Consider the following 26,378-nt stretch of genomic DNA (forward strand, 5'->3'; position numbering starts at 1 on the left):
AATGTGGGGGGTTTTTTTAAAACTACAAGCAAATGAAGCTTCAGAACAGGTCCCATCATGTTTTGCTTTACAGAAAGATGTCCACAGATCCATTGCCTGAAAGCAGTTGACATACAGATAAACTCAAAATCCTCCAGCCACGTGTACATACATCTTACTCAACGCCAGGCTCCATGCAGGACACAGTTGCTCCTGGGCAAACACTATAGTTGGAGCACAGAAAGAAAAGTTTCAGGTCTTATCAAAGCAGGACGAAGTGGGATCCATCTCACAGTTTAAGAGGAGACCGTATCCACAGGCCTCCAAAGCCCCAATCATGCTCCAAATATACCCCAGACAAGCTTGCAGCTGCATCACATCCTCCCCTTGCAGCTGTCAGCAACACCAGCCCAGCCTCTGGGGGCCACCGAGAGGGCCTTCACCAGGCTAAAACAGGCAACTGCTAAACGGTCACTCCACGTCACGCCTGCACTAGCCAGGGGCTGCTCACGTGACCTAACACTTATCTTGCTCCAGCCATGCAGGATTAGAAGTGAAGCATCAACAAAAGTTTTGGTTTGGTTTTTTTTTTTTTTTTTAAGCAAGAAGTCAGGAAAAAAGAGGAAGGAAAATTCTGTGGCAATAGTAAGGCAAAGCCATGGGTTTGGCACATCTGATAAGCTTGTTTTTCAGCTCTTATTCAGTCCTGGTGTAATACCTCATTAGAATAATAAGTCATTAGTTACCTGACAGAGTCTCTGGTTACAATTTAATAGTCCATAGTGTTCAGACTGAGCATATCAAATGGGCTTGAAAAGGGCTTGGTTTTGTTTTTCCAGAAGTTTATTTCAAAAGTGTGCAAACGGGATACACGGATAGCACTGTAATTCTGGTACACCTGATCCACAGACACCCGACAGCCCTTCTGTCTGCCCCCCACCCCTCCCCACCCTCCCCACACTAAATGAAAGATCTGGGATGTATCAACAATCCGATTAGCTAGCGGAGACACGGAGCTCAGCTTGCCCAGTGTCTGCAAGCAGGGAAATAAGGCTTCTCTAGCTCACCCACAGCTCAACTTATGGTGCTACCATGGTAACTAGAAAATAACATTTACTTAAATGATGAGGGTGGCACGACCTGCTAGGGGCTGCTGTGCTTTCCCGCGTGGGCACCCATCCTCTGGGGATCTTGAGACGGGTAGTGAATGGGGCCTGGGGCTCTCATGAAGGGAGGCGGGGGCCCCATGGCGTGGAACATGTGTGGTCCGAAACCTGCTGAAACAAAAGTTGGCAGCTTCAGACAAAGCAACAGAACAACCCATGCAGATGTATTACTGCCTGAAACTACTGACAGAAAACAGCTGGCTCACAACTGTGCCTTAGAAAGGTACACATCTCCCCTGGTTCTTCAAATCCCCAAACACCTCCCCCTCTTTCCAATACAACTGCAGGCAAACCTTTCCCAACACACATCCTTACTGGCAGATAAAAGCTAGTGGCATGACTGGACAAATGTCTGTAATGCCAATCTAAATGCTCTCTGCTCAACCATGGAGCAAAGCAAATACATCCACAAGAGTCTGATGTCCCATAAAAAAAATGGTCTCTGGACAGATATATACACACAGCCAAACACAGGCTGGCATTCAACCAGCTGCAGAATTACCTTTTGAAGTTCAGGTTAATGTGGGATTTACACAGCCCGCAAAAGCACTGAGTAGGTCTCAGTACCAGTAACAGGGATCTCTGACATGCCTGAGAATTTGCAAATGAATACATACTACAACAGGCAGCTCAGTTTAATTAAACTGTGCTGACAGCTCATTTTAGATCATCAGTTTACACTGTATGATCAGGGATGAGGAAAATCAACTCAGGGCACGCATCAGCGCTACAGCGCAGCTGAGCAAGGAGAACTAGGAGGACTAGATGGTCTAACACCAAGTTAGACACCCCCTCTTGAAGGGGAAACACAAGTACCTGGAGGTGGTGGCGGAGCAATGCCAGGAGGAGGTGGCAAGGCAATGTTAACCACGGCTGGAGGGCCACTTGGAGGTAGGTTGAAGTAATTTGCAGAAGCCTCCTCTTCTGCAGCTGGAGGAGGGGGGAGAGCTGCAGAAAAAGTACACAGTGGTTACGGAAAATCTCTTAGTCAAGATATGCAGAGTTATCTGCCTTCAGAGAGGAGACACAATCAGTTCTTTCACAAGGGCAAACTGCTGCTACTATCGCACCTATGAACTGGAGCAAGAAGCAGGACTGCACTGAAACTCCAGAACAGTCACCATTTTTCTTCACCTGAAACCAGCTTTGCTTTTTCCATCATACAACGCTCAGTGGATTAGGAAAACATTAACCAAGCCTTGAAAAGCGTGGGTTGACAGTATCTGAGACCTAGGTAACTTGAATTCGGCTTTAACTTTTCACTCATCACATAAAGAACTCTCTTTTCATCAACAATTTGCTTCTAGACAAAGCTCACCTCCCATCCCAGCTGGATCTGCCACAAATCTACTGTAACTGCCTGCTCTGGGCTCACCAGTGCTTCTACAATCCTGAACTCTGTTACTGCTCTCAGAGTTTAACCCCAGCCAGCAACTAAGCACCATGCAGCCGCTCACCCACTTCTCCCCGCCACCCAGTGGGATGGGGGAGAGAATCGGAAGGAAAAAGGTTAAAACTTGTGGGATGAGATAAGAACAGTTTAATAGAACAGAAAGGAAGAAAACAATAGTGATGATAATAATTACAATAATAATAAAAGGATTGGAATATACAAAACAAGTGATGCACAATGCAATTGCTCACCACTTGCCAACCAATGCCCAGTTAGTTCCCGAGCAGCAATCCCTCCCAGGCCAACTCCCCCCAGTTTATGTACTGGGCATGATGTCACATGGTATGGAATACCGCTTTGGCCAGTTTGGGTCAGCTGTCCTGGCTGTGTCCCCTCCCAACTTCTTGTGCCCCTCCAGCCGCCTTGATGGCTGGGCATGAGAAGTTGAAAAATCCTTGCCTTAGTCTAAACACTACTCAGCAACAACTGAAAACATCAGTGTGTTATCAACATTCTTCTCATACTGAATCCAAAACATAACTCTATACCAGCTACTAGAAAGAAAATTAACTCTATCCCAGCCAAAACCAGCAGAGAGGTTTAATACCAGCATCTCTCATGGAAGCAGGTCAGCATTAAGTGTTTCAGAGATGAAAACAACTCCCTTACCTCCGGGAAGTCCTGGAACTGGCTCCAGCTTTATCCCAGATTCTGTAGTACCTTCCTTGTCCTTTTCTTTTCCTCTTGCTGCCTGGGACCTAAAAACCAGACAAGAGTTTGAGAACAAGGATGAGAAAAAGCAGGATAAGCAGATAGTCACACTACGATAGTTTCACATTATCTAATCCAGATCCATTGCTTCAGGCCAAAGATGAAAAATTCACAGAACATCAGAGACAGCTGGTACAAAGTGTGCAAACAGTGCTTACAGGAGACAGATTAGAAGCAAAACCACAGAAACTCATCCATAAGCCTCAACCAGGAAATCCTTAGATCCCACTGCTGAAAGAAAACCAAACTGTAAGATGACCTCAACTGTTTACCAAATCAGTATCTACTCCAGCATAATATCCAATCCTGTTCATCAAGACCGCATAAAATGAGTGAAGAACCTTGTGGCAGTATCCTCAAGTCTTCCTCCTCCGCACTCACCTTCCCCATTTGACATTGAGCCTGCGACCATTGACAATGAGTTTGTTGAAGGATTTCTCAGCAGCCACTTCTGCAGCTTGCCGGGTGGCAAACTGGATGAAAGCACACTGTTGTCTCTGCACTACAGTTATCGTCCGAATCTCCCCAAACTGGTAGAAGTGATTTCTGTGTGTGGGGGAAAAAAAAAAAAAAAAAAAATAATTATGAAACCCCATTCCTCCTAGCTGCAGGGTACATAGCAGAGTAGTATCTCATCACGTGCTGAAACAGGTGTGCTCAGATCCTTTCTTTTCTCCATCACCAGTACAGACTAACCATTAGAAGTCAAGCCTCTTGCCCCTCCGTGCAATTATGGAGTAATAAGAAATCTGCAGCAGCTTTTCTCAGCAGCTAGCTAGAGAGAGGCTATAGGACTTCCTTGTAAAAAGTGTAACACAGTATCCCCAACAGCTCAGAAGGATGACTCATATTTAAAGAGAAAAATTTTAATCAAAGCATTTGAAATGTGCCTGTTTATCTGTTCTCCAACAAGCTGGCACTCCTCTGCACTTGCCCACCAACCAGTTCCCCATTAAGGAAAACTGAAAACTAGGTTTATTTTTCTCCTTGCAAGAGAGATTTCCTCACTTGAAGATGAGCAGTAATCAAAGCATCAAATAAAAAGGCAAGGGCAATACAAATTCACCACACACCTGAGATCTGATTCAGTGATAGTATCTCCAAGCCCTCCAACATACAGTGTAGTAATAGTCTTGTCATCAGGGGGGTCTAGACGAGGCATGGTTGACGCTCGTTTCAGAAGTTTATCAGCCACAGGATCATTAATTCCATAGTAACGATCTTTGATGTTCTGATCAGCCAAAGGATCATCTGGATCTGTAGGTTTCTCATGTCTAAAGTTCAGCAAACAAAGCATAACACCAGTCACAGCTGCATCAGATTAAAATGACTATAACTGCGACCTTCCCTTCTAAAGGCCCCTGGTCACTTATATGCTTAACCCTGTTCACATAAACATGCCAAAATGGAATAAAAAGCCCTGAGAACTTAAATTGCAGCCAGGACTGCCTCAAGTTCTGAATGAATGGCACTTCTGACAGCTCAGCATTCAACACTACAAAATACAAGAGCTGGATTTCAAATGGCCTCTTGTTCAAATACAAAGATCTCTGATTGAGGGGACTGACGCCATGAAGGGAAAAAATGAACTATGCAAGAGAAGAGCTGGAGTCACTGCTTCAGCAAAACACTACGACACCACGCAGCTAATTCCTCACAAACAAACTTGCCACAACAAAGATTCATTCACTGGCCCTGCGTGCCAACTGAATGCAAGTTTCACACTGACCCCAATCACAGTGTGCGTCTCCTGTCCACTGCAGCATTTCCTGCTCTTCAAACCCCAAGGGGAGCTGTATCTGACCGCGATGAAGAGATTAACCGTTCAAGCTGTATCGGTACCTGTAGGGACACTCTTCTCCCCTCTTGCATTCTCCTTTTACCCAGAAGGAACAGATGTGAGGACGGTTACGTTTATAGTAAGGAGTGGTCCGAGCCAGCTTCAGCAGCATGTCGCTGGTGGAAGTAGCTTTTCCTAGTGCACCAACTGGTCTAGTGCCATCAGAATTGGATATCTAAACGGTAGTGAAAACACAAATAATTATATATATATCACCACTGAAAACTAATGCACAGAATCAGAGCAAGCAAATGATTTTAAGACAAGCTAGATCATTCCTCCCCTTTCTTCCCCTACACACATCCACACACAGAGAGCATGATTACAACTACACTTTCTTACCTCTCGTTCCATGTTTTGGGTGTAGTACTCTTTATTGACGTCGGACTTAGGCATTTCATCCTTAAGGGAGAGTCCTGCATCCCGGACTTGAATAGGCAAACCTAGAATGAAACAAACAAAAAACCCAACCCCCCAGCAAATCTGTATGAAGCACAAGCTGAAAGAGCAGAAATAGTTACTGCAACCTGCATTAGCCAGGGATAACTCATCTACTGCTCAGGTATACCACGCTGCCCCTGAACCTCAGAAGAGGTGTGATCATCAAGAGTTATTCTTCTCAAAGACTGTCCAGAGACAACCGTGCCAATTACATGCACACATTTAAAGACAATTCACCAACTTTCATTTCAGAGGCAAGTAGACCAGCTTCTTCTCCTAGTTTACATTTTTTGGTACACACCATATTCCAGATCAAGCAGACAGGTCTGACAGACATTCTTCAGCTTGCTGCATGTCTGGCATACTTCTGTTTTCTTGAAACGCATACGAACACCAGGGCACCAGCGGAATACTGTGAAAGGCCTGGCACAAATCTGAAAGACAGAAAGTCGACGCTTGTATCACTATCACACAGCAATGAAGTTACCATTCTGGTTCTTGCACCGCAACTTGAAGTCCAAACACATCTAATCTCTTTAAAGCATAAATACAACTTCTTCATCTTAGTGCTAAGATTCAGACCTTAGGAAACATTTGTTTCTCTTTGGTGCCTTACTTTGACAGGAGAAAGTTTTAGGAAGGTTTTTTTCTTCTTCTTTTAATTTATTACAATAACCCAAATGCTGAAAGCAGATCTACTCAAAGGAAAAAGAAATTCTCCTTCATTCCAGGTGATGTCAGTATAGAGCTATTAGAAATAAATTACCAGTTATCTGTAGATCAGTCACCAGCATAGCAGCAACCCCAGTGAGAGGTTATGAGACTTTTGGTCCAGAAGACGACTACTGCTCTCTATCTTATCTGGTGGAATGATGCATCTGCTTCCGCTGCATGTACAGTTTGAGGAAGGGAAGCAAGATTTCAACACATACCTTCTCCTTACCTCAGATGACAACTGATAAAAGGGGCAAAAACCCCTCCTTTAATTTCCCTCAGTCATGACGACACTAAATATTTCTTGCTCTCTCAGAAATAAACGTGGCTTATTTCTTAGACAGCTGAGACAAATCACCACATAGCCATGAATAACATTCATGGCAAAACCTAAACTCCAATTATTTACGCACCACTTACGAGTCAAAAAAAAAACCCAAACCAAAACTTGAAAGAGAAAATGAGATCATTTAAAATGCTGAAATACCTTCAAATATAGTACAACAATATTTGCAAAACCTAATTCTGATACACATGAGCAAATCCTAAGTCTGTCTGAATAGTCTTCAATAATTTTACTTAATTTTTTTAAGACCAACTGACTTTGTCTAACAAAGCACACAGTAGACTGACCTAAAAATTTATATAGTTACATAAACATTTTAAGTTTTTAACCCAGATAAGCACTTTCCTGAAGCTGACAGGTTTTTTAAATTAAAATCGATTACTCCTAGATGTGCGCCAATTTAGACATTCATTCTTTTAGACAACAAACATACCTTGCATTCTTTTCCATATTTTTCTTTGGTCTGAAATATAAATCAAAAACAATAAAAGAAAATATGAAATATCATCAGTTCAACATAAAACATGAACCATATCACTGATGCTATAAAGCACAGTGCTTTCTTCCTAGTTATGCTGCATTTAGACTCACCCACCCCTGTGTTTTGGGCTCACACCTTGGCAGGTCAACAGGACAAAAAGAATCCTAAAAAACTCTCAATCCATTTTTGTTCTAGAAACATTCATTAAAAACACAGTACCATTAAGTCCCACCTCATGTACTGATGAAAGGCGACAATGACGTGGAATATTAATACCTATTTTTAAGCAAAGATGATGATACGTGAAATAAGTCCATGAAAATAAGCAGGTTTTGAAACATCACCTATACCAGCAGTAGTGTTATGTTTCACAAAAATATTGCGATCTCTCTCGGCAAACTTGGTGGAATAGAAAAGTGAAAGAAAGATAATGTAAATGTAGGTCATAGGCAACTGGACTGAGGAGAGAGAAAAGCAACTTAAAATGGACTGACTCATCCTGCATGGAGGAAACCCAGGTAAACAAAGAAGGATTTAAATTACCATCAGGCAGCCTTCATAAGACAGTTTTAACTTATTTTTACAGGGGCATAGTCTTCTCATTTTAGAAATTGTGCCAAGCTATTTAATATTTCAGCACCTCACTGTTCTCCAGGTCACACGATTTACCAGTACCAAAGCTTTGTTTTCTACTATGTCCTGCACTCTAGACATTGGATTGGATCATCTTGTTCTCCTTTTTGACTGATTTATTCTTAAATCACATACTTAATGCCATGATACCACATACCAACAATGGCTGGAACCAAATCCTGTTGTGCAGAACCAACTAATTAGGAGGGCACATCCACCTCAACATCTCCTCCTGTAACCAGGCTTATTTTAGTCCCCGAAACCCAACAGTTCTAGGGCCAACACAGAGGAAAAGACTGCACAGTCCAACAGGCACATACCATTCGAATATATGGGTTTTCTCCAAGACATGTCTGACACAGAATAGGGAAGTCCTGAATTGAGCAAGAACAAGGAAAATCAGGAATTTGCACAAACTCTATCATCACAACAGCATTCAAATCACACTCTGAACCAACACTACTGAGTTAAACTAATCACACCGTTTGAAAGACGCATAAAGACTCACTCAAAAAGAATCGCTGGGAGAGCTGCAAGCCACCACCCAGTGCCCATATTATGAAAGAACCATGACCTACTAGCTATTCCAATTCGAAGTAAAACTTAGAGCAAACAAAGTGTGTATTTTTGAGATCTTAACTCTTCAGCGACCTGACGGCAGCAGATGACACCACCACCCCCCCCCCGTTATCCCTCAGCACCTATTGTTTGCACTGGGCCCACCCAGGAAAGGCCTCAGCTCTACGGAATGCGGCCACGGGCACACGACGGGCCCAGCTCAGCCCTCCCGGCTGCCAGGAGACCTCCCCGGCTACAAGACACCCCAAACCCCGGCAGGGAGACGGGGGTCGCCCAGACCATCACTCTCCCTTTTCCAGCCAGCGCTGCCCATGAGGAGGGCCCGGGTAACGGCGGCAGCCCCCTCCCCGACGAGGGGGGGGCACGACCGCAGGGACGCAGCTCCCCAGGGCAGGCCCCCGCCCGCCGCCCAGCCCCGAGGGCCGCCTCACCGCGCACCCCTCGCCCTACGGCCTTGCTCCCCCCCGCTTCTCCCCTCACGGCAGCGCAGGGCCCCGCCGGCCAGGGCCCGCCCCGCCTCTCCCCCACCGTCCTCCGGGCTCACCGCGTCCTCCCAGTTCTGCCGGTTGTAGGTGTTGGAGCCCAGCGATGTCGACATGGCGATGGCGGCGCCGGCGCCCCCGCTCCGCTCCCCTCAGCCGCCGGAAGTCCTCCGCGCCGCTCCGCCTCGATCCCGGCAGGCGGCGGGAGACGGAGGTGACGCCACTTCCGCTAGCGACGCGGCGGGGAACACCCAAGCGACGCGGTGATGTCAGCGGCACGTGGCCGGGGCGCAGGGCGCCCTAGGCACGGCAAACCATAGAGCTCGGCAAAAGGGGCGGGAATGGGCGGAGCGAGCGAAACCACCGGGAACAGGGGGACGGGCGAAACCATTGGGAAAACGGGGGCTGGGCGCTTAGCGCTTTTTTTTTTTTAAATTATTATTATTTTCTAATGAACCGCAGCGTAAGAACCAGCGCAAAGAATCCGAGAGCCACGTTTGCTTTATTGAAGGTCACTACACGACGTCAAGCAGTAAGGCAACAGTCGCCTGTCAGGGAGGGGAGCAGGGACACACCTTTCCTATCACCTACAAGCACCTACGGGGAGGGGAGGAAAAAAAAACCCCAAACCTCACCGAGCTAATTAGACCGCTCAGAATATCATAAATCAACGCAGCTTTTTGTTTTCAGTGAGAAACCGAGCATTCATGAGCAGGTCGTGCAAACACCAGCCCAGCGCCGGAGGGGGACGGCAGCTCGAGGCCTCGGTCAGCCGCCTTCTTGTCCCTGGAAGGCTCTTTTCCACATTAGTGTCACAAGCATGGTGGCTATTTCGGCTACTGAAAAGAAGTCACAGCCAAAGGTTAAGTGCTTTGTTATCTGGACAGGTAAAGCCGCAGCAGGCGCTAGCACTAGACATTAACGACGAACTACAAGTCTTAAACTCATGCTGTACAACTGTGTGTAACCTACGCGAAGTTGTAAACGTGATGCCTCGGCCGCTTTGAGACCCGCTGCAGGATCTAGGCTGTAAGGCGCGCGGCCCCCCCGGGCACACCAAGGCAGATTTCTCGCGCTACGGGAGATGTTTTTGGGTGCTGCACCACCACCTCCCCCGGAGAGTGGGCAGCCTCGTCCAGCCCTCCCATGCAGAGGATTTGCAGCTCCAGGCTGGCAGAACCATGGCACAAGTGTCTCGAGCAACACAGCCGCGGCTGGCTGGGATTCAAGCCTTTCCCAGCACAGCAGCACATCAAAGCCCATCAGAAATGTTTAATGAAGGTCAATGTCTGAACTGGGAATGCTCTGCAGGAAGAGCGATCTCACCCGCTTGCACAAAGCTGTGGAGTTACTGGTAATTCAGTATCCTGGATACACTGCTCTTAATTACTGATTTTAGCTTGGACTACAGCCAAATTACACCCCAGATAAATTACCTTATGGTACAGTGTATGCTAGTTAACGTATAACTGCCTTCCCACCTTTATACCTCCCTCCCACCCACCCTAACTGGAAAAAGACAAGAGTATGAACTCAAACAGCCTCTGTAGTTTTACATATACCAGACCTAATCTTAACTCTCCAGGTTTCATACTCTGATCGCTACCCCTATTAACACACATTAATTGATCTGAAGACTGCCAGGCAGCCTCTCTGGAGCATCCCTGCCTCAGTCAAGAGCTGTGGCAGAACCTGAATTCCCAGCTCGCAGCACGTCATGCTACAACATCCACCTGCAACGCAGCGGGCTGACAGTGGGCTCGGTTGCCAGTCAAATCCATGAACACTACAGTACACTATGTTTTCGGTTTAAAGGTAAACTGATCATTTTCTTTGTGAAAACAGATCTATCACCTTGGCTACGCAAGCTACACAGGCCAGAGTGGTAGGGTTGTATGTCCCAATCACCCACAGCTGAGGTATCCTACGAGGAAGCAGAAAACCAAAAGAAAGCATCATGCTGCTGCCAATAACTTGCCAATAACGCAGCAGATGTGGCCACCTCTTAAAATGTTTCTTTGGGAAGGGCATAGCTCTGTGTGAAAAAGAAGTCATTCACTATTGACTATGTAACATCAGGTTTGTGGGCTGACATGAAGAAAAACCAATATGGGTTCTTTTCTGTTGATAAAACCAAATTCAGCCAGGTGTAGTGCAAATCTGGAGAAAGAGAGATCTTTCTCTGTGCTGAAACACGTGCTGCAAGTTAAACTAGCCTGTGGCAGTGTGGGGAAGCAGAGCGGTAGTTAGTGGGCACTACGACAAGAGGAGAGAGAACAAACCATCCCAAACCACGGCACCCTCAGCTGCCTCTCGTGGCCCAGCTGGGGCCCGTGGCACACACCCACACATCACAAAGGAGCTCTCACAGAACGTTTCACCAGGTGCTTTCCTCACTGTGACAGTCCATCCTGCGGCCAGCCGTCGGGGTGCAAGCATTGGGAGCATTTATGGGAGCACTGGACCGAGGCTGAGCTCCACGTGATGGGTGAGCCAGATGACCTCAGAGGTATGATCGCCTTCCTCGCTGGGTCGGATTGGAGCAGTGAGGTTTTTAAACTCGTGCTTCATCTTGAAACTCACGGTCACTTCACCCTCTTCTTTCTGTGGGGTGACCTTGATGAAAACTCCTACCTTATTGGCTTTTCTGAAGGCAATAACGCTGCAAGGCAGAAAACAAAAGAACACTGGGTCAGCCAAGTTCTCAAACAATTGTTCTGAGAGATTTATTCCGACACCACGTAAGAGGGATGCTCAGTTTACGGCCCGTGGGCTGAATACGCCCTGCTAGAACAGCTGCCCTGGTTTGTAGCTTACTCCCTGCTGTTCTTTTTGCAGGGGGCCCGCAGCCCCTCCTGCCCCACATTCAGAACGTGGGTGCCCCCCTTTATGCTGACAGCTGCTGGCACATCTGTCAAACAGAACATGCCTGCTTTGGCCACGGGAGTTATGTACCCGGCAGTGCAACAAAGAAGGGCCACAGTATATAGCTCAAGTTGCTCTGTAAGACGATGCAGAACATACTCCATTTTGAAGGCTGGAGGCAGCTCTGTCACACAGCCTACTGTGTAGTTCTCACCGCTACCATGAACCCTCTGCTTGCAAAGGAAAGGATTACACAGAGTATTCTGGAGAGAATTAGTATCACAACCTACAACTCAACTGCTGTAACAGCACACCTTGCCTCAAAGGGAACAAATGTCTCCTGAATAGTCCAAACCACAAGCAGAAAGATTTGCATTGCTGATCTCTGACTCCCCCAAAAACCACCCCCCCCAGGAAAACCTGAAAAAGAAGCCCCCAAACATGCTGAAGACACAGAGGAGCGTGAGTTACTTGGTTGAAGTGCCAAGTTTTTAAGGGACAGGATCCCCACAGGACAGACAACACTCACTCAGGGTCATCCTGGAAATCTTGAGGCTCTGCCAGCTCATCGTATTCCGCCGCAGCATCTTTACCAGCCAAAATAAGCTCCTTGGGAGGAACTGTCACCTGAAACAGAACAGGAAGAGAAGAAGCCTTTCAGCACTGATCACCACCTACACTGTGAGCAGGAGAGCGCCCTCCCCTTCTGAAGGCTGCTTTACTATGGTTTAACAGAGAAGTGATTCATCCTAGGCTTTCGTGGAGGAAACCACACCAGTACCACCCGGTTACCACTCTACCAGTGAAATTGTGTATTTCTCCCTTGGGTTCTGGATCTCAATGAAAAGATACAATTTCAAAACACTTTATGATCTGATGTTTACACTGGTGACAGTCATTTAAGCTCCAAGGAGGAAAATGCAATGCAGTTAGCAGACACTGAAGGACATATGAAAAGTGTGATCTGTGGAAGGATAAACGGGAGTGGAAAGCCTTGGAAGAGGCTTGGGCTTGCACAGCAGGAGGGCACAATACCTTGGCAGTGCTGTTGATGTTGTCAGGGTCTCCCTCCTCACACTCCAGCAGCGTGACATGTGTGATGTTCTCCACTGGATTGGTCAGAGTCAGAAGGACTTGGCTCTCCTGGGGAGATTCAGGAATCACAGTTTAAGAAGCAATTCTCTAAAATTCATGGTTACTGTTAGCATCTCCATCTTCTGTGACTGATCATCACCTTCAAAAATTGCACCACATACACTCAAGGGACAGACAGCGAACACCCCCAGTCCGTAAGAAAGGTGCCAATGCCATGCACAGCACTCTTTCTTAATGTAAGTAATAGACATCTTTGGAATCTAGCCAAGATCTCAACTCCACACCTTTTATTCTTCAGATATTGGTGTATGCTTGTGATGCCAGATGTCACACTGCACAGTAATCTACTCATTCAGAGTGATAAGTACATGCAGTGTAATTCCAACCACTCCCTTAAACCCTGCACCCTCTCCAAATGGAGCAAGCAAAGCCCTCAGGCAGCAATCATCACACCATGTCATCTTCCAGAAAGATCCCACATCCACGCCTCCCGGCTGTGTCTCACACTAAGACATTTCTGGAAAAAAGTACTGACCTTCATGTAGCGCAGGTTGGGAATAGACATGATTCTCACTTCAGGGATATAGTTACTACAACAAGAACAAAGCAAATGACCATGATGGACTGTGTTGCTGTCTATAACCAACCTCTTGAAGTAGAGGGATGTCTTCACAGACATCCAGCTAACTTGTTCAATGCTATTAGAGCTCAGCTTACATTAAAATGAAGTGCCCTTTTGCTATATAAGCCTAATCCTACAAACTCCTGATACTGTGTGGGGCTAGCACAGCATGCAAGGTCTTTTTCAAACTGCTGAAGTCTTCAGCAAACTTTTTAGAAGGAAGCAAACCTACTATGGATAAGCTGCATAAATTAAAAACGTGATTACGCCATCCTAAGAGATGACACAATCATACAAGAGGTCAAATCAAGAGAACAAAAGAAATTAAAATAGAAGGCATTAACTAAGCATGGATAGGTGGTTGTTCTCCCCAGTCCCATATCTTACTTACACAGCAACCAGCTGGATCTTGAATTTGATAGATGTTGGATTGAATTCTGGTTTGCTCAGGTTATGTTCACATTTCTAGAGACAAAGACATTTTAGTCAGCACACAAAGACAGTGTGCAGTCCCAAACCAAAGAATCAGAGCTGCAAGCACTGTGCCACTAGCCACGGCACTACTGGCCTCTAGCACAGTGCAGACAAAAATTACCCTGGCGTGCATGTAGCCATTGTTTTGTCAAGTTATTGATACTCTGAAAATGTCATAACCAGCAATATCAGTGCAATCTCAGAAACATGGGATTTGGAATCTGGCTTAAAAATACTCGGACACTCACTGACTGCAGGAGGAAGGCGGCACAAATAACTGCAAGCCCTTTGACTTATGCTCCAGGATCCATTAAAAAAACCAAACAGCTGGAACTCAGGACTGACCTCCTCACATGCTACTTTCAAATATAGGCTCAGCCTGATATTACATATTTCTGAGAAAACATTCTGCATTTGCAAACCATTCTACATCTTAAATACTTACAAGAATATTGCTCTATTACCCTGGGAACTAGATAAATATCCCTGTTTCACTGAGAAAACAAGCAGCTTTTTGAAGACCGCATAGTAAGCCAACAGCAGAACTTGGATTTAATTCTTGCCTATCTTCGCTTCCCAGCTCTCTAATTTTCTTCTCTGAAATATTCTCTTTCTGCCTTCACTCTAAGGGCATCTTCAGTATTCTGCACTGCCTCTCACTAGTATTTTGTTTGCTCACTTTGATTTTTGTCTTTACTAATAGCAGAAATTTTAAAATTCTGACTGTACTGGCAGACTTCTACGATTCTTTGGCTAGGCAGAGCACACAGACCCTTACGCAAACCCACCTTTCTATCTTTATGCATCTTTGACAAAGTTGTCCCCCTTTCACAATCTTCATCATGTCAGAAATGCGACAGCCTCCCTCACCTCCTAGTGCTGTTACCAGTAATTTGGTTGAGAACTTTCAACACCAGAAGCATTTGAGCAGTTTCTTCTAAAAAGAAATACACAGCCCATTTCCCACAATCCAAGTTCTGTGAGCCTAGAAAAAGCACTTTTTTGTATTTAATTACCTACCCGACAGCGCAGTGAACGTTTGATCAGGAGGTGCTTATGACGTGGGTAGAGCTGGGAAGCGCAGATCGGCTGGAAGTCAGGCTGCAGCAGACGCTGACGCAGAGTCGTCACTGGGTGCACAGCAGAAAGCAAAACAAATTAACATCGCACTCAGACACTGGAACTTGAGCTAGATTCTACATATGCGCTGGCTCAAGAGCAAGTGTGCCGCACACTGTGTGCAGACATGCTACAATCTAAGAAACTGAATTTCACCTGCACCCAATAATTCAGAAGCCACTGGCGAGTGTCACTGTTTCTAGCAGTGAATGAATGCAAGTAAAAGTTGTATAAAGGGCTGCCCTGACTGGACACGGTAACACGACAGCAACATCAGTGCCAGCCCAGGAGAAACAAGGGACCCTGATCTCTATTCAAAGCTCAGATGAGGTGGAAACAGAATTTTGTAATCATCTAGAAAATAAGTTCTTTCCTCCCCCAAGGGCAAATGCGTTTTCGTGGCTTTGTTACCCTCACAGCTGGATGCTGCATGAGTACAATATACAGCTTCTCAGCAAGGAGTTTGCGTAATTCAGACTCATGCAGAGACTTGGTGACTACATAGTTCCTGAGGCAAGGAACTCCCAGCAGCCAAACTTCCCATGGGTTTCTCCCAAAAAAAGAGGCTCCTCACTGTTCCCAGTGTCTAAGAGGCAGTGAGCCACCTGGCAGCCTCTGCCTCACTGCGGAGAATCACAAAAGTTGTCTTTATCAGCATCATACTCTCACAATGCTGACAGTCTCATGAGAAAAGGAGACGAAGACTATCTACTCCTTTCCATAAACCTTTCACAAATTAATTAATATTGGCGGACTTTGTAGGCCTGCAGGACTATCAAGAACATCTGTCCTACTTAGAGCCACCTCAGCAGAAAGTCTACATTGCTTCCTGTACCTGCTGTTTTATCCTGTTCTCTCCCAAGTTTAGTTGACCATTTTACAATATTTGCTGATTAAATCATGAGCCAGCTAAATAACTGGCAAGCATATGCAAGCTGTTGTAAGCTGATGTCAAAAGTAATGTGCAATTGTTACTTCACAGGTCAGTTTTGGCTCCAACTCTGCAGCAGCTCAGCTACTTCCTTATTTCCAGCTATTACTTGAAAAAGGACATCAGCTCTTTTCTCCATCCAAAAGCTGACACTTCACATGCAGAGAAATTAAGGTCAGCAAGAAAATGAAACAACCGTTAAGAGGCCTGATGTATTTGGCTCTGAGCTTTCCATGTACAACATGAACCTGAGGCTGCATTCAAAGTTACCGTTTTAAAAGTCACAAATTTCCCACCATTTCAATCCCAGCATAAAAATTACTAAAATCTTGGGCCAATAGGAACCCCACAGACAAGTTTCCAGGCACTGCCCATGTTATAAAATGTAAGGGCAAAAAGTGACAGAATATTAAGGTATTACCTTCTGTCAGATTGATGGGTCTTGTGTAGTAATCCTCAGGAAGAGGTTCCACTTCTTCCACTGCATCAGCTGGCTCAATCTTGATCTCCTTCTGGTCCTCTCCTTCTTTCAGGCTGAAGCAAAGTGAGGGACAACTCGGTCATAAAATATAGTACGTGTGCTCTGACAGACAGCAACAGCACTAACTGCATTATAACACAGAAGGCAGTGAGAGCTGAGATTGCAAGACAATAGTAACTGCACAAGGACGTGAGCAGTCACTTGTTTCTATTGGGAGAAAGCAAAATATCTGGAGCTGCTGCACAGAGATGCCTGAGGATTTGACATCTCTAATGCTGCAAAGAAGCAAGCTCCTTTCACTGCTATCCGCGAATATGGTTCATCATCTTTCTGAAGCTCCTTTATTGCTCTGTTGCCTACACCTCCTATCCTTTCCACACAGGTAACCCCAACCCTGAGACTCACGAGAGTCCAGCGAGGGCACTGATTGGTGCTCCGGGCCTCTGGCGTTGAAGCCTGGTTCCAAGACCGTATTTGTCCTACAAGGAAAAAAGGAACTGTCAGCTTCAGGTCTGCTTCCTGCCAGGACAAAAAGACCTACTGCAAACTCATCCTTTGAGCTGCATGACAAGCATAGGGAGACAAGCAAAGGAAAGCAAAAAAGGAAAGGTATTCAGTGCTTCCCAAGATTTTTTTTCTGCTCAAACTGTTAGTAAGGAGAAAACAATTGCCACCGCACTGGAGACAGGGAGAGACAGATACAGATGTATGTGGCTACCGCTTATAAAGCTTTTGCTCTTTCCTTAAATCACCAGCCTGCACTACTGACACATTTTCCCTTGATCTTCTCTTCAGAGCAATAGCATATCATGCAGTGCAGAATGACAGCTCAGCTGCCAAAAGAACTGGGTCGATGTGGGTATGCATCCATCTGAAATGCTCTGTAGCACTACTAAAAGCAGCTGGAAGGTTCAGCCTCCTACAAGCCTTGTTATCTACAGGTCTATCTCACCAGGCACCACCAATTGGCAGGAATAGCTGAGCTACTTCTCAGCTTTCTACAGCTGAACTGTACACAGGGTGCTTCCGGCCACGACTGAAAACCTGAATTCTCACCAAACGAGAAATCTGAGTATCACCCTACCCTGGTGATTCTTCAAGGATCAGAAGATTCATGTTAGTGCCATTTGCCTCGGGCAGACAGACGGCTGTGTCTCAGACCAGTGAAGGACTGCTTTTCAAGCATATGTTACTTACCCAGACACTGCCCTGTTTGTAAGCTAACAAAAAATATTTTTCTTTGTAACAAATGTTACCCTCTAACTAGTTAGCCTTCATGTGCGTTTGTTCTAGGCACATCCAAGTCAGAGGCCCTGAGGCAAGGTGAAGAGTAGGATCTGTCACTCCCCTTCAGTTGGTATCATGAGAGCTTTAACACCAGCAGAAACCGTGAAAAGACTTACCACTACGTGTATAGTGTGTTGCTGTGGAGAGCCCCCAAAATAGCAGCAGGTAGCAACGGAGACAAAAAATGCAGCCATAAGACACAAGCAAGGGCACAGAGCAAGCACAGTTAATTGAGAAGTAGCAAGCATATGCCGAGTCACCCAGCTAAACAAAGTAAGCATTTACCTGCCAGTTACAATAAACAAGTCATTCAGGCCACAACCAAGTCTTAAGGCTAATTTCAGTTGAGACTTCATGCAGAAAAGTGCCAGACAATGTTGATCTAACTGTTACTGAACCGTGGTATGCAACTGTCCTGAGAAAGAGCTACCACTATTGTGACTGCGGTTGCACTGCATTTCACTGCTGGATAACATATTCCTTTGCATGGCAAGTGTAAACCCTTCTGGCATTATCAGAGAGGACTATTAGAGAGAGAGGCAATATAATGCACAGTAATGGGTGTAAAACTACTTGTCCCTAAAGAAACCCATGTGCCCTAGCACATTTTCTTCCCATTCTCAATAAAAAAAAACCCTGAGCAGCCCTATGGTGCTACCAACTATCTAATCTTTCAAGACGGGGCTGTTGTCCATCACTTGTCCTGCTCTGAGAGCACAGTACTCCCAGCTCACCGAAAAGGCCAGGGGCATGTAGTTTCGGCGTCGCACCAGCTTCTTCCGGTCCCGCTCGATCTTCTCTTTCTGAGCCAACTGCTGGTAGTACTCAACCAGTTTGTTAATCTAGAGGGATGAAAAGGAACAGATACCCAGTGAACAAGGAACAAATGCCAGACCAGCTGCAGTATTTGTCTGCGAACAAGCTGGGGCTCCTGCTACTTGTTTCACTCTGTTCCTAGTACTAGCTGTGTTTTGAAGGATATACATTAAAGAAGCCTGTGTGTCTTAACTCCCACTGCGGGTGACAAACTGACCCTCCTTTGGGATTGACGTCTATCAGAAAGCAGTGTCCAACTCTCACTTTGCAGTTAGGCAACTGAGACTTTGTTCACGGATCTGCCATGACTGGACACAGTAATATCACGTGGCCAAAACCAAGCAATTTGGATTAGTGGAGCAAACAGCATCTCTCCCCCCACCCAAGGCTGATCACATTTAGTGTAGAGCCCTAACTGCTGACAGGGAAGGATAGTAAAGGTGTAGTTCTGTTTTCCAGATCCTAAACACACTCTTGGTTGAAAACCAGCTTTTTTTCACATACATACGTAGCATATTCATTGGTGTCATTTTAACAGCACTATTAGATATGATGTTTGCAAATGAGTTTCTTCTGAAAAGGAGATTTTATACTGCAACATCCATGGGAAAGCCTCTAAGAGGCTTTCCATTTAATTCAGTCAAGGTGGAGATTAGGAACTGGAACTGGTATCTGAAGGATTACATAGATGCAGAAAAAGTCATTGAGAAGGCCTGGTGCCTCTAACAGCTTTTTCTAGCTGATGCATCTCAGCCTAAGCACGGCCTTCCCCTTCACTCACCCTCTGTGCGTGAGGATTCTCCGGCTCCTGCCAGCCACCACTAGCTGCACGAGAAAGAGAAAAAACGAAGTCCTCAGGAGAAGGTTTCCAGACTCTGCAAAGAAATCACACCTAACACCCAACTATCTCAGTTTTACTCATGAAATATGACATTCCCTATTTTTGCTACACTTACCATTGCAACTCCTTAAGTTCAAGCCTGCACAAATGCACACCTCTGAAAGCTTTTCACAGGCAGACTTGGGCTGAAGGTTCTTCACCAGCTTTTATACTGTGTTTTTAAACAACTGCTGTTTGAGAAATAATCAGGACAGCACCTAGGAGTCACTTCAGCAGCAGGTACATGAGTTTACAAGAACCGTCTCTTATTACTGGCTGCCCATGTCCCTGCATCTTCAGCTCTCACTCTTCAGTCACATCAACACTGGAAGTCAGAGGATCTGCTTGATCTACTCAGCCCCATTTCTGGAGCCCGACAGATATTTTCTGCATGTCTTATGCACCAAGAAATAGATGAAAGCCTTGTTCCAGTGCTGTCACGAAGAGAAAAACGAAGTACAAACACTGCCTAGCAACTCTGGAATAAGCGAACATAAGTGACAGAAAATAAATTAGATGTTTATGCTGTCAGACTGAGCGGCTTCAAAGTCTCTGAAGATACACAAACAAGATCTCAAGTGTGGGGAGAGCGCACCAACTAAAAATGCCCCTCGTTTGACAGCTTTCTCACTAGTCAGGTTAACACGAGCACGGAAGTGGGTCACACGTTCCCCTAACTCATCTCAGCTCTTCAGAGAAGACTTCAGCAACAAACTGTTTTCCTGTGAATTTCCAACTCTGACTCAAAACCTAGAGAGATATTATGTGTATTGTACAGTGAGAGACTAATCTGATGATCTGCTACCGTCAAAACACAATCTGGGCTCCTGCTGTTACTCAGTTTTCTGTCTTTGGCTGTCACTTACCGACAGACTTGTCTGCCATGCCCACATCTCGGGAAGTCCAGCGGCAAAATCCACAGGCCAAGTAATACGCTTTCTTCATGGTAGTCTTGGCTGGGTCGTCAGGGAGCGGAGCAGGAATGCTCGTGGCCCGGGTGGAAAGGGTGTGCATGCAGCAGGGGCAGTCAAAGCAGTTAGCACACCTGTAAAGATGAAGGCCTATAAGACAGTGCTCTGACAAGGGTCCCAGGCCAAGGAAAATGCTCTCAACAAAAAAAATCAAGATTAAACTAACAGACCTTTTTATCTTATGCAACAGTGTTAGGGAAAGAGGGCAACAGAGCCATCAATGCGAACAGGAGGGGTTCAAAGTCAACGTAAGAATCGCAACAGTGAGAAATACTGGGTGATACTAAAAAACCCTTTGTATTATGAAAGCAGGTCATCAAAAGAACTAAAACATGAAGACCACATGATACATCATGGAAAGACTCTTATTCCCCGAAACAGACTAACAGGTAGCAAGAAGTGATGTAATTTTTGAGGAGAGTTTCAGATACACACGGTCAGGTGTTGATTAAGGAAGGAGCTGTTTAAAATAGGGAGTCTTGATGAAAAAAGCCAAAGCAACTTTACCTGTTCTTTTTCAGCTTGGCTTCAGCTGAAGGCATGTTCTCCAGGCAGCTGGGGCAGTAGTGAGAGTCCACCTGATGAACAAGACGGTCACATCACACTTCCTGGCATGCTTTTGTCTAGACCGCATGCTGGCAGCGGCCTGAAACTCTGCCACACGATTTAACAAGGCTTTGTGTCTGGCAACAGACAGGTGAAGTCAGGGAAGACTTGAGACATTTTTTGGTATCTGAAATCTTGGCCCATCTCAGCCAGATTTTGATCTTTAATAATGTAAGTCAGAAGGTTTCTTAAGTCAGGATAGATTAAAGTACTCCGCCTAGTAAATGGGAAAAGGACAACTGGGTGTTGACCTTTTGCAGTTACCGCAACTTCATTTTTCAGCTGAACAACATGGTATTTTCCGTTTATATCTAAATTTATTCTGCCCTTGTACTTACACTGGTCAGATATACATACATTTCAGAAAATGCTTTTTATCTGTCTGCTGTCACAAACTAATTTTGTCCATTAAAACAGCAGTAGCAAGAAGGGGGTCCCCTTTTTGAAGAGGAAAACAAACTTATCGTTAAACATGGAAATGCACAATGACTGCACTTGTCACACTATAGCGAATTCATGATGGATGCAGCCTGGTGACAAATTTTCCACTCTTCAGAGGCTTTAACATTTCCAAAGAGATACCTCTTCTGAGATCTGGGTTGCACAGTCACTCTTTTAAGGCTTTTCAAATCTATCGTAATTTCTTAATTCACCCAGACTTCCACAAAATCAATTCCACCAATTTTATTATGATGACTTGCGAAGTCACACGAGCAGCCCCAGGATCAGGGCTTGCCCATGTTCTGCTCTGCACAAAAGCAGTGCTCCTGGCAGGCCCCCACGCACCAGCAGACTATCGCTCCAGCCTGGCGATAACCTACAGCTTAAGGCTCCAGCCATTCCTGGACAAAGCACAAACTCGCCACAGCAGAAATCCCACTGCATAACGTGGGAGAAAAGCTTGTCCAGGTGAAAATAAACTCATACCAAACACTCCCAACCGTTCTGAAATCAAGGACAGTGCTCTCCGGCCTCAGCGAACTGCCTTTGTGGGGTTTGTTACTTTGATGCCGCCAACGCCACCCCCTCCAGCACATCTCGGTGAGCCCCGGGGGCCGCCCGGGAGCAACTCTCCCCCCGTGAGAGGCACCAGTCCAAGCCCGGGAACGCCTCGGTCTTCACCCCGGGCCGGGCCCCACGGAGGGGTGTGGGTCGGTGGGCGTCCCTGCCCCTCCCCGGCCGGCCCCGGTGGGGATGTGTGTGTGGGAAGGGGTGCTTGTCCCCCCCTGCCGTGCCCCACAGCGGGGAGTGGGGGTCCCTGCTGGCCCCGCCGGGCCCCGCGGAGGGGCCGCTCCCACCCAGCCGGGCCCTATGGCGGGGGGGGGGACGACAATACATCTCCTACGAGAGGAGGCCGCCTCTCGCGGCAGTCCCCACCCCTGGTACGCGCGCCTCAGCCAATCACAGCCCGAACCCCACCGACGGACAGGCGCTCAGAGCCAATCCAAAGCAAGGCACCGCCCCTTCCGTCATCCGCCGCCAATCACCCCTCTCCATGCAGGCAGCGCTGTGCGCACCCCTCAGCCGCGCCGCCAACCAATAGCGAGGCAGACAGCGAGTGAGCGGCGGGAGAGCCACCCAACCGGCGCGCGCAGAGAGGGCAACGTCCCGCCCCCTCCCAACCGGGCTGCGGGCGCGGCGCGGCCGGGCCGCCGTTACCTCGTGCGAGACGCACTCCAGGGAGCGGAGCTCGCTGCAGTACCGGCAGAAGTACAGCTGCGACAGCGGCGCCCGCATCTCCTTCTCCCCGCGCACCAGGTACAGCACCCGCTCCGACTGCAGCAGCGACGCCATCTTGAGAGGGGGGCGGCTGCCCGCGCGCCGTCAGACGTCAGCGCCGAGCGTCACCGCGCCGCCCCGCCCACGTGACCCCGGCGGGACGGGGCGGGGCGGCGGCCGCCGCGTGGCCCGCCCGCCTCCCCGGGCGCGCCATGGCCGCCTGCCCGCCGGAGGAGGAGGACGAGCAGGAGCAGGAGCAGCCTCGGCTCTGCCCGCAGCGGGGTCCTGGCTCAGCCCTGCGTCGCCCCGCGAAGCCGTACGCTCGCCCCTGTGCTCCTCCGGGCTGGGCGGGGGAGCTGCGGGGGGAGCGGGGCCGCGGCCGCCGGCCTGGCTGCTTCACGCGTGCCAGAGCACTTGGTAACACGTTTTGCTGCGCCCTTCCCCTGAGCCTTCGCCGCCCACGTTCCCCTCTGAACCCGCAGGGTGCTGGACTTCGTCATCCCCCAAAGGTGGTTTCTTTTTAGTCTCACGGTCGCTAAGACGGGATCCTGACAAAAACAAACCATCCCCGTATCGTGGGATCAGCGCAGAAGCGTGAGGTCTCCGAATGCCGCGTTGCGCTCTGCGTCCAGAGCTTGCATCAGCAAACCACCTCCGGTTTGCTCCTAGGCACGCCACCCAAGCATCCGTTGCGGCCTGGCCTGCGGCATCGCTCCCCCGTCCTCGCCCCGGTTCGCCTGTCCCCGCGCAGCACCTGGTGTCAGCCCGTGGCCTCTGCCCGCCGCTTGCCCATGCGGCTCCAGAGGAAACCCCTGCCTGCGAGGATCCGCCGCCACGCGCGATAAAAACCCCACATGCTTTTTATCCGACCGCAGCAGCTGGAGGGGGACGCGTTCTTGGGGAGGCAGGGAGGAGGCTGCCCGCCAGCCGCCTGTGCGCTGCTTCTGGGGGAGCGGGGAGCTGCGTGCCTGGAGGCTGGGGGTGTCTGAGAGCATGTGGTAGTGGTTTCCGCCACCGGGAATGCGGCACGTTTCCCCGGGAAAGGTGGGTATGAAGGGTGCGGTGCATGGGTCCCAGTGTGGGTGACACCAGGCTTGTGTCCCAGCAGGAAAATCAGAGCATCCCACCTTGCTTCCCACAGCCGGCCAGGAATAGCTGCTGCTGGCTTTGCCCTTCAGCATTGCCAACGGAGCAGAATATTCCACTGGGCAGCAGAAACGCCATTCCCAGCTGGTGGGCCGAGGTCTGCCGCCTCCGCGGAGGTGCTCTCTGCTTGTGTCTGTAAATCAACCCTGCCCCGAAGCCCCGGGGAGCGCTGGCTGGCGCCTCGCTGCTGGGGTTTGACGGAGGCTCTCAGCGGTTTTGCTTTTCCCTCTTGCCCCAGGCGACGGAGGCAAGTGGGGGCATGTAAGCCCTGCTGTTGGCGAGGCAGGAGGGGAACAGGAACGGGGCAAAAGCACTTTATGAAGCTGTTATGCTATGAAACGTCCCCAGGGTGCCTCCTTGACACTTGAGACCTTCGGGTTTGGCTCCAGACGGGTCTGACCCCATCCGGGTTGGGGGGGGTGGGGGTGAGCTGGAGCGTGTTCTTGCTTTATCCCGGTGCATAAAAAAGGTCCTGCCTGCCCTGCCCTTCCTTTCCCCTACTCTCTCTTCCCCTTCCCCTCCTCTCCCTCCCCTGCCGCCCCCCGCGGGCCGGGCGGGGCCAGGCGGAGGCTGCCTCCCCCGCCGGGGATCCTGCCGCTGCCTCTCGCCGGAGCCGGGCTGCAGGTAAGGGGGGTGCGGGCAGGACAGGCTGCGGCCGCCGCCTCCTCTCCCCCGCGGTGGGGGTTCGTCCGTGTGTGTCCCCCCCTCCCTGGGGTGCTGGAGCCAGGGGCGGCTGCGGGCGGGACGGATTGGGGGGGCTCAGCCCGGTGCTCTCGGTCGTGTCGCTCGGTGGCCCGGCAGAAGGCAGCTGTGGGATCCGTGGAGGGATGGTGACCGCTCCCTGGCCTCTCAGCCCCCAGCCCTGCTGCTAATTAAGCCATTAACTCCGTGAGTCAGCAGGAGGCACCGCGGGGGAGGGGGGGGCGAGGGTCCCCTGAAGTGAGGGGGGCTCCGGCCGCCCTGGTCCCACCGTTTCACCACCCGATGACCCACTCGTGAGTGACCAGCAGGACGTCTGGTTGTGGCTTTGCTTTATCAGCTCCTTTAACAGCAGTAGCAATTAACGGAAGTTTTTCCCTGGGCTGTTAATCCAGCTGCATCAAAGCACTCTGTAAATCCTGGGGCTTCTCAAAGGAGTCTTTACCAAAGCCCTTTGCTCTTGAAGAAGGCCGAGGGTGGACATGGCCACAGGGGTCTCCCTGGAGAGAGCAGCGGGGTGCTTAGAGCAATGGGGGGGCGTTCTGGCTATGGGAGGGGCGGAGGGGGCTGCCCCATCACCCCTCTGCCTCTCCCTTGCAGGATGGACCTCCCTGATCCAGCAGATCTCATCACTCTCCCCAAGCACATCCTGGACATCTGGGTCATCGTCTTGATCATCCTGGCCACCATCCTCGTCATGACGGCCCTGGTGCTCTGCCCAGCCACTGCCGTCATCATCTACCGGGTACGGACTCACCCCACGCGCAACGGCATCGTGTGAGGCGGAGGCGACGAGAGATGGCCGGCTTGCCGGGCAGGGGGCCACAGCCGTGGGATCCTGTGCCAGGGACCCCGTAGAGCCCGATGGGGTACCCCGAGAGCTGGGGAGAGATAGGCAGGAGCTGGGGTGGGCCAGCACCCAGGCGCCTGCCCCTGTACCTGGCTCTTGCTGGGTGAACCCACTGCCTCCTATTTACCCACCGAGCTCACGGGGACCCGTCGGGGAGATGGCGGTCTGGGCATCAGCAGGGAGATGTGTGACTTTGCGGATGTGTCCAGCTAGAACCGACTTGCTCCCATGAGGCAGGCAGGCTGGTCTCGCCTTTGCTGGTGACCCTGTCTCTTCCCAGGCAAGCAGCAAGGAGTGGAAATGCCCAGCAAAGTTTTTTCTTCTTTGGAGTCCCAGCTGTCAGGATGGTTGGGAAAGAAGGGTCAAAGCAAGATGGACATGGCTTCTGGTTGTGCATTCACAGACTCAGCTAAAAGCATCGGTGACAGAGCCCGTCCTGGCTGCGCAGCAGGCGTGCAGCTGGCACCGGCTTCTCCTCTATCAGATAACTGCTGAAACTGTAGGAAAAATCTATGGGGCGCTCGGTTCCTCTGGGTCTTGCAGGGCAGAGGAGTGCGGGCAGCTCCTGCCAGCCTGCCTGCCTGCCTGCACGCTGGCTGTGCTTGGTGCTCCTGCCGATGGCAAGGGCTCTTGCCACTCGCCCGGCACGCCGGCCCTGTTGGGGGGGGGTCTGTGCACCCCTTGCCTGGGTTGGCAAAGCGGGAGGAGCAGAGGGGTTCATGCCCAGGCAGTGGCAAGGGACCACGTAAGCTCTTACATTGCCCCAGCTATGAAATAAATGGACTTTATACATGGGCGTGTCGTGCGGCTCTGTCCACACTACAGATGGTGTCCGGGTGCTTGTGCGCAGGATCTGAGATACTTTGCAGCCTCTCCAGAAACCTTCCCTGCGCTGACCTCCTGTACAGCCTTGGCTCGAGGTCCCCAGGGTTCTTGCCCAGCCTCTGAGCCCGGTGGCTGCAGCCCCATGGGAGGCACACTGCTAGCCTCGT

The 26,378-nt window shown here is 49.0% G+C and overlaps 3 protein-coding genes across 9 annotated transcripts; 1 reads left to right on the forward strand and 2 right to left on the reverse strand.

The window, feature by feature from the left end:
- Positions 1 to 24: 24 nt before the first annotated feature.
- On the reverse strand, positions 25 to 9,033 carry RBM22 (RNA binding motif protein 22). Of its 4 annotated transcripts, none has more exons than XM_052772144.1 (11): positions 8,888 to 9,033; positions 8,085 to 8,138; positions 7,084 to 7,113; positions 5,892 to 6,024; positions 5,492 to 5,592; positions 5,152 to 5,324; positions 4,383 to 4,583; positions 3,691 to 3,855; positions 3,208 to 3,296; positions 1,962 to 2,093; positions 25 to 1,253 (listed from the first exon to the last, which is right to left on the reverse strand). In XM_052772144.1, exons 1-11 carry the CDS (start codon positions 8,939 to 8,941, stop codon positions 1,123 to 1,125), a joined length of 1,263 nt encoding a protein of 420 aa, XP_052628104.1. In that variant the 5' UTR covers positions 8,942 to 9,033; the 3' UTR covers positions 25 to 1,122. The 4 variants fall into 4 exon arrangements, with proteins under 4 accessions (XP_052628104.1, XP_052628103.1, XP_052628106.1 ...); XM_052772143.1 differs by having other exon boundaries at positions 25 to 1,256; XM_052772146.1 differs by lacking the exon at positions 8,888 to 9,033 and adding an exon at positions 6,357 to 6,477 and having other exon boundaries at positions 25 to 1,256; positions 8,085 to 8,137.
- A 275-nt stretch (positions 9,034 to 9,308) lies between these two features.
- DCTN4 (dynactin subunit 4) lies at positions 9,309 to 22,822 on the reverse strand. 3 transcript variants are annotated; one of them, XM_052772150.1, is made up of 14 exons: positions 22,632 to 22,822; positions 20,874 to 20,944; positions 20,262 to 20,440; positions 19,297 to 19,340; positions 18,434 to 18,541; positions 17,816 to 17,836; positions 16,818 to 16,891; positions 16,353 to 16,465; positions 14,902 to 15,011; positions 13,799 to 13,872; positions 13,321 to 13,375; positions 12,726 to 12,833; positions 12,220 to 12,317; positions 9,309 to 11,487 (listed from the first exon to the last, which is right to left on the reverse strand). In XM_052772150.1, exons 1-14 carry the CDS (start codon positions 22,764 to 22,766, stop codon positions 11,274 to 11,276), a joined length of 1,404 nt encoding a protein of 467 aa, XP_052628110.1. In that variant the 5' UTR covers positions 22,767 to 22,822; the 3' UTR covers positions 9,309 to 11,273. The 3 variants fall into 3 exon arrangements, with proteins under 3 accessions (XP_052628110.1, XP_052628112.1, XP_052628111.1); XM_052772152.1 differs by lacking the exon at positions 22,632 to 22,822 and adding an exon at positions 21,900 to 22,235; XM_052772151.1 differs by lacking the exon at positions 17,816 to 17,836.
- A 123-nt stretch (positions 22,823 to 22,945) lies between these two features.
- Positions 22,946 to 26,178, forward strand: SMIM3 (small integral membrane protein 3). 2 transcript variants are annotated; one of them, XM_052772154.1, is made up of 2 exons: positions 22,946 to 23,735; positions 25,137 to 26,178. In XM_052772154.1, the coding sequence occupies exons 1-2, from the start codon at positions 23,299 to 23,301 to the stop codon at positions 25,315 to 25,317; spliced, it is 618 nt and encodes a 205-aa protein (XP_052628114.1). In that variant the 5' UTR covers positions 22,946 to 23,298; the 3' UTR covers positions 25,318 to 26,178. The 2 variants fall into 2 exon arrangements, with proteins under 2 accessions (XP_052628114.1, XP_052628115.1); XM_052772155.1 differs by lacking the exon at positions 22,946 to 23,735 and adding an exon at positions 24,765 to 24,832.
- The last annotated feature ends 200 nt before the right edge of the window (positions 26,179 to 26,378 follow it).

Source organism: Harpia harpyja, chromosome 20 (genome assembly GCF_026419915.1).
Source record: "Harpia harpyja isolate bHarHar1 chromosome 20, bHarHar1 primary haplotype, whole genome shotgun sequence".
In the NCBI taxonomy this organism is placed as follows: Eukaryota; Metazoa; Chordata; class Aves; order Accipitriformes; family Accipitridae; genus Harpia; species Harpia harpyja.